This window comes from Marmota monax, unplaced genomic scaffold (genome assembly GCF_021218885.2).
Source record: "Marmota monax isolate L192 unplaced genomic scaffold, Marmota_monax_Labrador192_F-V1.1 WCK01_AAM20220418_F8-fsc00028, whole genome shotgun sequence".
Classification (NCBI taxonomy): Eukaryota; Metazoa; Chordata; class Mammalia; order Rodentia; family Sciuridae; genus Marmota; species Marmota monax.
In genome coordinates this window covers 10,815,201-10,827,712 of record NW_026694779.1, presented here as the reverse complement: position 1 = coordinate 10,827,712, position 12,512 = coordinate 10,815,201, and the positions used below count along the sequence as shown (strand labels likewise).

Here is a 12,512-nt window from a genome sequence, read left to right as displayed (position 1 = left end):
AGATTTCACACCTAATTCAATCCATGCTTCATTTTTCTATTTATGTCTTATTTCCCATAATTTTCATCTGGGTTTACCTATTTTGTCACAAATGACTGCACTTCCTTTTATTAAGGCTGAACAACATTTCATGATATATATATATATATCCCACATTTTTTATCCATTCATAAATGATGGGCACTTAGGTTTCTTCTATATCTTGACTGTTATAAATAATGCAACAGTGAATGTGGGGAGTGTAGATAATCTTCCACACACTGATTTCACTTCTTTGGGGTCTATATCTACAATGAGGATTGCAGCATCATATGGAAATTCTATTTTTTTTAAAATTTCTGAGCCGCCATCTTGTTTTCCATAATGGCGATATCAGTTAATATTCCCACCAGCAGTGTACAAGGCTTTCCTTTTCTCCACAGCCTTGCCAACTCTTACCTTTTATCTTTTTGGTAATAGCCATCCTGATAGGTATGAGGTTTGATTTACAATCCCCTGGTGATTGGTGATGTTCAGTGTTGGGGTCATTGTTTTGTTTTCTTTTTGCAGTGTTGGGGATCAAACCCAGGGCTTCATGTATGCCAGGCAAGTGCTGTCTGTACCACTCAATCACATTCCCAGCCCTTACCTGGTGATGTCAGTCATCTTTACATACACCTGTTGGTCATCTTCTTTGGAAATGTAGACACTTTTAAATCTGTCCTAAAATAAATGCTTCTACCTCAGTTCTTAGAGTTAGAAGAAATACTGTCCTGATGTGAATCATATAGATAGGAGAAATAAATAGCAATTGGAAAAGGTTGGCTTATCACCATGTTAACGTGTACCACAATTGGAGATTCTGAGGAATTAGGAAGAGGACCAAATCTCTAAAGTATTTATTTATAGCCTTCATAAGTTAAATAGTGAGAGAAAATATCAGAGAAGTTTTGTCACCTGTTTGAAGTACTATTTATATCCTAGTTTACTTTTTATCGGTATCTTAGCAACATTTCCTATAATGTCATAGAGTAACAAAGGCAGAACCTCTTTGTAAAGAGGAAGAAGAGTTTGATTATTTGTCACATGCATTTCTCCATCCTTTGAGAGCAGTTGACAACTTCTGAATCATTTTAACAGTTGTTATCTTGGAAATTGACACTAAAAGATTATGATTCACAGATGAAGATTTTAGCCAAGTTGAAGGTACCAAAGAAAAGCCAAATAAAGCTATGAGAAGAGTAGTATTGTGTGTATGGTCAGATGAGACCAGATACACGTTTGATTGCCATTCCCTGGTTTCCAAAAATGTACTTGGGAATTAAGAAATGGAACGAGTCTCTTGGCCACCAGTAAGACCAATTCCATTTGTGTTTAAAGAAACCGTGCTAAACGATTCTGACCTACGTTTTGATATGATTGGTTTTCATGTCTGGTGGAGTGATTGTAATTGAAGGTACATTCTGGAAAGATCATTAGTGACTAGGACAGTGTGAATTTGAATAAAGCTATTCATCAAAGACATCATATATTCTATTAAAGCTTTCCCTAGACTCCTTAAAAATAGGAGGACTTTATCAAGCTATTTTAATAAAATGACTTCTCTCCAATATAGATTGAAAATGGCAAATATTAAAATCTGTAATTTTATGATCTTTTTATCGTTTGCTGCTGTTTCGTTTTCTGAGACAGATCAGGTCTCACTGTGGGGCCCAGGCTGACCTCAAGATCATGATCCTCCTGCCTCAGCCTCCTGAATAGCTGGAGTTACAGTCTCGCACCACAGAGTGCAGCTAATGACCTCTTTATGAATGTCATTTATGTTTACAGTAATCGTCAAACAGGGGTCCATCCTCCTCACTGTAGGAGCTGAGCAGAAGATAGTCTTCTATGTACTGTAGATAAATAATTAACCCATACATTATTATTATTATTATTATTAATGAGTCTTAAAAACACACAAAATGAAGAATGTAGTACAAGGATCTCTCATGTCCTCACCAGCCCCTGCTGATAACAAAAACCTCATATCTAATATCTATACTAGATGTAAATCATTAACTCATAACTAACCTGACATCTAATCTGTAACCTTCTTTCCTTCCCCAACACTTATCCCAGTTATTTGCAGGACAATCGTATATATCAGAAGATTTCATCCATCCATATTTCAGAAAGTGTTTTTAAAATATTAGATGATGTGGCTGGGGTTATAGTTCAGCGGTAGAGCACTCACCTAGCGCATGTGAGGCTCTGGGTTTGATCTCAGCACCACATAAAAATAAATAAATATATTAGGTGATCTGAACATAAGAAAACCAGTGGCTCAGGAGGCTGAGGCAGGAGGATCTCGAGTTCAAAGTCAGCCTCAGCAAAAGCAAGGCACTAAGCAACTCAGTGAGACCCTGTCTCTAGATAAAATACAAAATAGGGCTGGGGATGTGGCTCTGTGATCAAGTTCCCCTGAGTTTAATCCCCAGGATTCCCACCCACCAAAAAAAAAAAAAAGTTTCCATATTCTGCCAAATGTAGGAAACCTTGAATTGAGGTATTTGTTTAATCCAGGGATTCTTAGAGTTTTCTATATGCTAAAACATTCCATGAAACACTAAAAAAAGATGAAGTGCAGAACTCTATCTTTATTTTTAAAACGTCACAAAACAATAATATTATCATCCTGGCAATAAACTTTCTGCAGAAGCCACAGCTTCCTAGACTTTCTGACAATATGTTTAATTAGACCTTAGATTCCCTTCCATAGGAATTTCAGGTTCACATTTCAAAAAACCTAATGGGATGTGTCTCAAAGCGTGGTCCTCAGAGTACCTTCACCGAATCAGCAGGAGAAGCCTGTTGAAGTCTATAGGCTGGTGTCTCCCTGCAGGTCGGTGGAATCTCTAGTTCGGGTAGGAGCCAAGGAATTTGCATTTTAAATAATTTCTCCAGGAAATTCTCAGGCACACTGGAATTTTCAGACCACTGGTCCCAATTTTCTACCTAAGGTATATAAAATGGCCTGGGATGCAAGGGAGTAAGTATCCCTTCATTTCCTTTCATGAGAAAGCGGCTCCACCACATTTCACAAGTGACAGAGCTTTGCAGACGGATGCTGCTTCTGCCTCATCTGTGGCGATTTGGGCTCTAAGGATCTCACTCATCCATAAACACTGAGAAGTGTTTCGGTGTTAATGAGCCTCCAAGTTCCTTCCCCGATTCCACTGGAAAAAAAAATTCACTCCCGGGAAAGGAGAAGGGGTGTGCACACACCCACGTGTCCTATTCTGTGGTGTGAGTGGTTTGAAGAAATCTCTCAGCTGCTTGGGATTCTGAAGAATTTAAGGTGTCAGCCAAAGACGCGTTCCTGGGCTCAAAAATCCTTGCTCTTGCCCTGAAGCAGCTTGGAAGACTTTGGATGCTTTTGTAGCCCAAGTTCCCCTCTCCTAGTCTCTGCAACGGTGGTGAATTTATTCCTGTGGGCAATTGCTTTGCGTTCTGAGCTGGGGCTATGCAGGGTTACAGATGCTAACTATTCAAGTTAGCAATCAGGGACCTTATGGCCCCCTAGACAGCCACCTCCACAGCATTAGGGCAGGTCTGCATGTGGTTTGGGGAAAGGAACAGTCATTAAGAAAATTCTTGCCTGATGCACTGGTGTGCACCTGTGATCCCAGTAGCTCCGGAGGCTGAGGCAGGAGGATCTCAAGTTCAAAGCCAGCCTCAGCAAAAGCAAGGTGTTAAGCAACTCCATGAGACCCTGTTTCTAAATAAAATACAAAATAGGGCTGGGGAGATGGGGCTCAGTGGTCGAGTGCCCCTGAGTTCAATCTCCAGTACCAAAACAAAAGAGTCTTCTGTGCAAGCATTGCTTTATCCACGGAGGATGCTCACGGAGGAAGGGAGGTCAAATAAACACACATTCCTTTTTCTGTTTATCACATCTGACTGCACAGAGGTATTTCTTTGTAGGTATATTCCATTTGTCACAGTGCAGATGCTGCAATGTCCTTATACCACTGCTTGCTTCTTATTTCTCATACTCATATCTTTTAGGAAATAGATTCCACTATCTTTTTGAAAAAATTTAATTGACAAATAATTGTATATATTCATAAAGCACAATGTGATATTTTGATAACACATTTTCATTGTGGAATGATTAAAGCTAATTAACATATCCATCACATAGCAGGCTTATTATTCTTTTTGTAATGAAAACATGGAAAAATCTACTCATTTAGCGATTTGGAAATATACAGCACATTATTATAAACTATTGTCACCCTGCTGTGCTATAGATGTCAGAAACTTATTCCTCCTGTCTAACTGAAACTTTTTACTCTGTGAGCAATGTCTGCCCATTCCCCCCACTCGTGCCCACCCACCTTTGCTTAAACATATTCTACTCTGCTTTCTTCTTCTATGTCAGAGAATATTTCTTTCTCATTCCAGGCATTGAACCCAGGGACGCTCCAACACTGAGCCACATCCCCAGCCCTTTTAATTTTTTTTTATTTACAGACAGGGTCTCATTAAGTTGCTTAGGGCCAGCTGAGGCTGGTTTTGAACTTGCAATCCTCCTGCCTCAGCCTCCTGAGCTGCTGGGATTCCAGGTGTGAACCACTGTGCCTGGAAAGAGACTCTTTCTTATCATGGCATTCAGGGTGATGGACAGGTAACTCACTCTTACAGGCACCCTTGCTCAGGAATGCCCCATGCTTATTTTAAAGTTCTGCTGTTGCAGCTTTGACATTCTTAGTTATTTTGTCTCTGAGCCTGCTTTTTATGTAGTTTAGTGGGACGGTGGAGCACACGCATGCACTGGTGGTGCTGTGAGTAAGTGGTTACAGTTCGATGGCAGCAACCCACGCACACCCCAGCCCAGTCAGGCCTGAGGACCCACAGGTAGCATTCATGCAAGCCGTGGGTGCCCTGTGCAGGTGTGTGCATGTGTGCATAGCTGCCGTCTGGGTCCTGCAGCCTGCCGGGCGTGAGCATATCAGGTCCTGAGCCCATAGGGGTGGAGGCGATATGGGCATCAAGAACTGGAGTGGATATCAGCAAAGCCTGCGGGGTAAGGAGGGACTCAGTCAGTCAGCCCCAGGGTCCAGGGTGGGAGGAGGCCAGCTTGCCCATGCCAGAGCTAGCCCTGTGGCATTCACAGAAATGCTCTCAGCCTGAGAACCAGGGCAGTGACTGGTGGGGTCAAGCAGTAGGCTTTGTTAGTAAATTATCACAGACTATTTTTTCCCCACTTGAATATGGACACTACCAGAAAGCATATCCCAGAGTGACTCAGATTCTTTAAAGAATTTAAAATCTAGGGTTTAGAACATTTCTGCAACATTGCAAAGCTAATATTCACGGGGTTAGGAATAAAAATTTAATTTGAAGATTATTCCATTTAAGGACAAAACCCTATTTTTATATGAAGCTCCAGGGGAGCCAGTTATTAATGAGTTTTTCATTATAATTGAAGATACTGCAATGGAATGAATAACTGCCATCGTGAGTTAGACCCAGATCATGAAAGTTCACTTATGGTTTCTTAAACAAACTCCTCCAAAGTTACAGAAAATGCCATACAAAAAATAAAAGTTTTTTTTTTTGTATACATGTACATTAACAATTCAATTCAGGCTTACACAAAATGGATTTTATAGTGAAAGAAATAGGGTTAAATCTTTTTTAGAAAATTGATTCCAAGCCAGGTATGGTGATACATGCCTGTAATCCGAGTGATTTGAGAGGCTGAGGAAGAAGGATTGTAGATTTGAGGCCAGCCTCAGCAACTTAGTCCCTAAGTAATTTAAGGAGATCCTGTCTCAAAATAGAAAATAAAGGGAGTTGGGGACATGGCACAGTGGTTAAGTGCCCCCATGGGTTCAATCCCTTGTACCCTACCAAAAAAATTTGTTCCATGAGAACAATCAGCTCTAGATGTTCTAAAATTTATACTTTAAAGTAATTTTTTCAGAAACTTATATTAACAGCTGAATGTGGTGGCACATGCCTGTAATCCCAGCAGCTCAGGAGGCTGAGGTAGGAGAATGTGAAGCTCAAAGACAGCCTCAGCAAGTTAGTGAGGCCCTCAGCAACTTAAAAAGACCCTGCCTCAGAATAAAAAGTAAAAAGATCTGGAGATGTGGCTCAGTTCTTAAGCACCACTGAGTTCAATCTCCAGTACCAAAAGAAAAAAACAAAAAAAGAATTTAGACTAATATTGCAGTCTAAAGAAAACTCTCAATGGTTTCAAAAAGACAAATTGGCAGAAAGATCCTTTGCAAAATGAAAACTTAACAAAAAGTACTTATGACCTTGCCTTTGCCAAGAGTCACTAATGTCACTTCCCATTTTTATCCACGGAAAAGGTAGCTGCTAAAAATTTAAATTTTGATGTTCTAAACGTGAGTTTTCAGAAAACCAAGCAAGACCATCTTATCAAATTCTAATGCCACTGTATCTTATTCTTGAATTTTTAGTCATTATTTCATTATTACTGTACTACCAACAAGCTTTGTTTTTAAGACGTAATTTGTCTAAAGTTGTCACTGTGTGGGTGTGGGTGTCATAGATGGGAGGAGTGGCTTTCATTTTTAATGTTTCAAAAATTACATTATTGTACCATCTCAAGTGTTTAATCATATTCAATGAGGCAACTTATTCTCCTACACACATAAATAAGATATTAATTATTTTTTTAAGACACTACAAAAGGAAAAAGTTTTCCCTAGTCTTATAAGATTTTCTTAAAATATTAGATATCATTTACTCTGATTTGGTGGGAGAGATGGGGAGGAGGCTTGGAATTAACAATGAACATGGTACATAAAACTGTTCTTGAAACCCCTCCCTAGAGAAGATTAGAAGAAAAAAAGTGCATGAATCTAATAAAAGAAGAAAAATATTTCTTGAAAATTAAAGCTTGAAGACAGATTGAAACCAAATGAGGAATTTTCTTCATTATGTTCTGAAGTAGAATGCACGCTTCTCTTTCCCATGACTCTTTTATCAATACGTCCCTTAAAACCCTAGATTGTGACAGTCTACTTTCCACTTCTAAGTCTGGACGAAGAACGCTTGGGAAATTTTTAAACATTTGAATACTAATGCGACCCTCTATTGTAAAATACACGGACACCCTGTCTTTGTTGGCTGTTGCTGTGATGAAAGAGTGTTTCATAAAGAAAGGAAGCCGATTTCTTACAGTTCTGGAGATTTGGTAGGCTCTGTAGCTTTGGGTCCAAGGTGCAGCAGAACATCATGGCGGAGGAGACTAGCTTAGGATACAGCAACCAGAAGGAGACAGAGCTCTGTTCCTCAGGGACAAGACATAAACCCCAAAGGCACAACCTCAATGACACACATCCTCTAGCCACACCCTACCTGCCGACAGGTACCACCTAGTTAATTCACATTAGTGGATTAAACCATCAATTATTATATCTCTCCTAATGTAATGATCTCACCCCTGAAATGTTCTTGCATTGTTTCCCACCTGAGCTTTGAAGGGACACCTCATACCCAAACCATAACCATTATCATTGTGAGTTTCTTTTTGTTTAATGTATTTGCTCTTTTTACATATACTTAATAATATACTGTATTTTGACATATGATACATACATGTGTTGGTACATGACATGGCACCACACTGGTCGTACATTCATATCTGAACATAGGAAGGTGATGTCCACTTCGTTCTACTGTCTTTCCTATTCCCATCCCTTTAATCTAATGAACTTCTATTCCCTCCCTTAGTGTGAGTCAGTATCCCCATACAGGGAGTACATTTGACCTCTGGTTCTGTGGGATTGGCTTATTTCATTGTGAGTTTCTTTTAATCAAAAAAAAAAAAAATACAGGACTCTTGTCTACAACCAGAGCACTTTCGGAATTGTCCTTGGAAATATTAGTCAGTGAAATGCTGTTGCCTGTGACAAGGGGTTGACATTGAGACTGTCATCTCCAGTGGGAAGGTTTTTATGATGGATGCAAAATTCTATTATTGCAAATTCTGGATTAAAGAAGGAAAATGTGGGTGTGTTTTTTTTCATGTTTAGCTTAAATAGAAAATTATGATCAGAAGTATGTCAGAAATAGAAAAAAATGTGTTGCTTTCATACTTTTAAATAAACGCATATGATTATCACACTCTACGTGAACTATGGTGGTTATAACCTTAGGGACACAGTTGGTCTGATGGGGTCTGAAGGTAACAGAGACTCTTTAGGGTTATAACCACTGTGCAAATTGCAAGGTTATGACTGAAATTTTAGAATAAAAATTTAAAAGAGCATGGTACACTCTATACCTATGGAACACTGGCTTTGGAGGTCTGTAGTTTTCTGTAAAGTGTTTTCATATGAGGTATGAATAAAATGATACCTTTCATTATAAGTCATAAGCTATATAAATACGGAATATTTGAAAAAAAAAACACTGAATGTGGTTGAACTTCGGATGACTTTAAATGATTGCATATGATTCAAAAATATGTTTAGCCAGGCACAGTGGAACATGTCTGTAGTCCAAGAATCTCAGGAGGCTGAGGCAGAAGGATTGCAAGTTTTGCAAGTTCAAAGCCAGCCTCAGCAACTTAGCAAGGCCTTGTCTCAAAACTAAAAATAAAATAAGGGGAGGTTAGGAATGTGGTTCAGGGGCTAAGCACCCCTGGGTTCAATACTTGGTACCAAAAAAAATAAAATAAATCTTTTTTTAAAAATCATATATAGGGGCTGGGATTGTGGCTCAGTGATAGAGTGCTTGTCTAGCACATGCAAGGCCCTGGGTTTGATCCTCAGCACCACATAAAAATAAAACAAAGGTATTGTGTCCAACTGCTTCTAAAAAATAAATATTTAAAAATCATATATATACCTGCACACATATATATATGTATATATCTTACCCAGAGGTTGGCATTTTATTGGCTTTTCTTAATTCTTCTTCTCTCAATAGAGAGGACTGTCATTACGGTCCCCCCTTCCACAATGGATGTCACCGTGGGCGAGAGTATCGTCCTCCCCTGCCAGGTGTCCCATGACCTCTCCATGGACGTGGTGTTCCTGTGGTCTTTCAATGGCGATGTCATCGACTTAAAGAAAGGAGTGACTCACTTTGAAAGGATCGGAGGAGTAAGTGTGTGCCATGGCTGGGAGCTTAATAACAGGAATCAAGACCCTCCCGTGAATCACCATCACTCATAATCATTCTCCCCATATTATCTGTGCGGATAATCACTGTTCATGAAGCCGCATCTGTTTTGTTTTGTTGTGTTTTGTTTTATGGGTCTCATAGAAATACTTGGTTCCTAGATGCAATTATAATAAAGGGGATCGTCAAAGGCATCAAAGATAGAAACTACAATAATCCGAATGTCTTCAGATTTCAGAGCAGCCTTATATTTAATATTTATCCAGCTCTATAAAATAAAAAGACTTGCTGTGCATGATGATACCCTTATTCATTTTTTTTTTCTCTCTTTCTACCTACAGGAATCCGTCGGGGATTTGATGATACGGAATATTCAGTTGAGCCATTCAGGAAAATATCTCTGCACGGTGCAGACGACTCTCGAACGTCTGTCGGCTGTGGCCGATGTCATTGTTCGAGGTGAGCATTCATTTGATTGGCTTTTGTCTGTTTATGATAAATGATCAGGCTTGACCAGTGTTGCTAGTGCCATAATCTTAGACTTTGCATATTAAGAAACCATTCTTGTCAGAGAAAAGTCCACCTGCATCTGTAGTTATCCTTTCTACCTGCTTTTCCTGGCATTCATCTTTGAGAGGAGAATTTAAAAGAGGCTCTTCTCAGTTTTTGCTTGCTATACAGTCTCCCCCGGTGTCTAGCATTTTCTAATCTCTGGAGGGAGCATTTCCACACGGATGCTTTACTGTGTAAGCTGAGTTAATAGGACTTAATCTCCAATTACGTGCTGCACACACACGTGATTGTCAATATTTTATTTTCTAAGCATAACAGGTAGAAATAGACCGTCCTTATCAATCACAGCATTTAAAAATCTCCAATACAGGACTGGGGTGGTGGCTCCTCACCTGGCATGTGTGAGGCACTGGGTTCGATTCTCAGCACTGCATATAAATAAATGAATAAAATAAAGGTCCATCAACATCTAAAAAATATATTTAAAAAATAATTCGCTAATACAGTCATCATAAAATATCTTTCTCAAGGTCCTCCAGGTCCCCCAGAGGATGTGAGAGTAGAACACATTTCTAGTACCACCTCCCAGCTAAGGTGGACACCAGGCCCGGATAATAACAGTCCCATTCAAATATTTACAATTCAGACGCGGACACCTTTTTCTGTGGGTTGGCAAGCTGTTGCTACAGGTAAGTGACACAGGTGCTTTTATGTTCTAACAACCACCAAAAGCAAAGACTTTTAAATTTATTAACGTAAACAAATGTAATTTTACAGTTTTTTTAATTTAATAATCATTTCACATGATCATTTGTTTTTGGCTAGTGCCAATCCATCGCCGTAAGTGTCCCTTTCTTTTTAGTCCCTGAAATTCTCAACGGTCAGACACACAATGCCACCGTGGTTGGTTTGAGTCCCTGGGTGGAGTATGAATTCCGGGTTGTCGCCGGGAACAGCATTGGCATCGGAGAGCCGAGTAAGCCATCGGAATTGTTAAGAACCAAGGCGTCAGGTAAGGAATCAATGTCTCTGAAAAGTGCAGAAATAGAAAAAAAAAAAATTTAAGAAGTATTTTTATGGGTCTTGTAGGATGTGGCAGTGAGCAAGGGATGCTCATTTTTATTTACATTTTTATCTGTACCAGACAAGGTGTACTTCCTTGAACAGTGGGTCGAATTAAAGATGGTGACCCCTTAGCAAGACTATCAGAAAAAGAGCATCTCAGAAGCCATCTGTGCGTCTTATCCATTTTCTAGCAAAAATCTAATAGAGATTCTGCAGGTCGGTAGATGCCAACCAGTGACTGCTTGTTTCCTTGAGATGTGGTAGCCAAGAATTCCAAGAGTCTCTGGTGCAGGTAGCCATACATATTCATCTGTTTCCCAACTCTGACCTACTTACAGCGACATTGGACAAGAGCATGCATCCCTGCCCACGCAAATGAGGTAAACCCTCAACTGATTTAACAGAAGCTCTAATTAAGCACCAACTGGTACACTGAACAGCAGAACGTAGGTGGAACTGGCCTTGGAATCAGTCTTCTTGAGCTTTTCTCAATAGATCCTCTTTGTTAGGCTCAAACTTCTGCATCCAGGGTGACAGCATATCAACTTGTTCTGGTAGCTCGTAAAGTTGATCTTCTTGTCCAGTCCTACAAAAAAAGGGTCACGTTACTGTGGCTGGCTTGGTTGAACTAGCATGAGCTCATTTCAAACGACATGCATAGTTATAATTCAATTTCTAAACTGAAGGTAATGTGTGTGTGTGTGTGTGTGTGGTGTGAGTGTGTGTGGCTAGGGATCAACCCAAGCACTTCATACATGCTAGGCAAGTACTCTACCAACTGAGCTGCCTCTCCGGGCCTAATGTCATATTTCCATCAGAGGATTGGCTCTAGAAAAAAATATGATCTGCAGCAATAACATCTAATTAAATCATGCAGCAGGTGTAGGGCTGAGAAGAAGTTCCTTCCTTTCACAGGAGAGGAAGATGAGGATCAGGATGTTAGCTGGTTGTTTGGGCAGAGTTTGGATTAGAAGGAACAGCTGTGAGCACAGCATTCTCCAAATAACAGTGAGCCTCAACTTAGATGAGCAAGAGGTTAGCCAGAGAAAGGGTGTAAACCGAGAAATGTCCAAGCCTGACATCAGAATCTCTAGGTGTGGACTGATGACTCTGGATATTAGCTTTGGTTTCTGGTTGGTTGTTTACAGCTGATTTATTATTATTATTATTATTATTATTATTATTATTATTTGGGTAGCTTTGGCAAAGTTTACCCAAACTGTGGAGTTTCTAGCGTACAATCTGTGTACCACCTTGTACTGACCATGAACACTGTCCTCCACAGTGAGCTGTGCTATTATCCTGATTTCCCCCAAGTTTACGAATCCTGTTGAAGTTCCCCTTCCTCTCCCCCATCCTCACAGACCCAATTTCTTCTCAATATGGTTTTCAGCCTTATTGTAGTTAATCTGAAAATTAAATAAAGAATGGAACTTTATGTTTCACAGGAAACTGGAAACTTTAGAGAGAGCGAACCCCAAGTCTCTTTTCCAACAATTTGCTGTACGCACCTCAATGAGGCAAAGGCCCTGAAATAATGTCCCTGTAACCTGCCAAGCACTGTCAACCCAGTGGCTGGGTAGAATCTATCCTGATTCATGGAAATTTTGACCAAAGGTATTAAAAAGATTAAGAAAATAGGTCAAGGTTCAAATGATTTGGGTTTTTTTTTCCCTAATATTTTTGTTAGTGCATTATAGTTGTACAAAATAGCAGGGCTCATTTTGATCCATCCGTAAATGCCTATTAACATAGTTTATTCCAATTCAATCCCCAGTACTTTCCTGTTCCCTCCTTCTGCT

At 39.7% G+C, this 12,512-nt stretch overlaps 1 protein-coding gene across 1 annotated transcript in view; it reads left to right on the top strand.

Moving 5' to 3' along the window:
- Cntn6 (contactin 6) overlaps nucleotides 1-12,512 on the top strand; it is a 288,762-nt gene that overhangs the window by 253,893 nt on the left and 22,357 nt on the right. Inside the window, 4 exon segments of the mRNA XM_046425552.2 lie at nucleotides 8,938-9,113; nucleotides 9,474-9,591; nucleotides 10,176-10,334; nucleotides 10,508-10,657. Of these exon segments, the coding sequence (XP_046281508.2) occupies nucleotides 8,938-9,113; nucleotides 9,474-9,591; nucleotides 10,176-10,334; nucleotides 10,508-10,657 (603 nt within the window).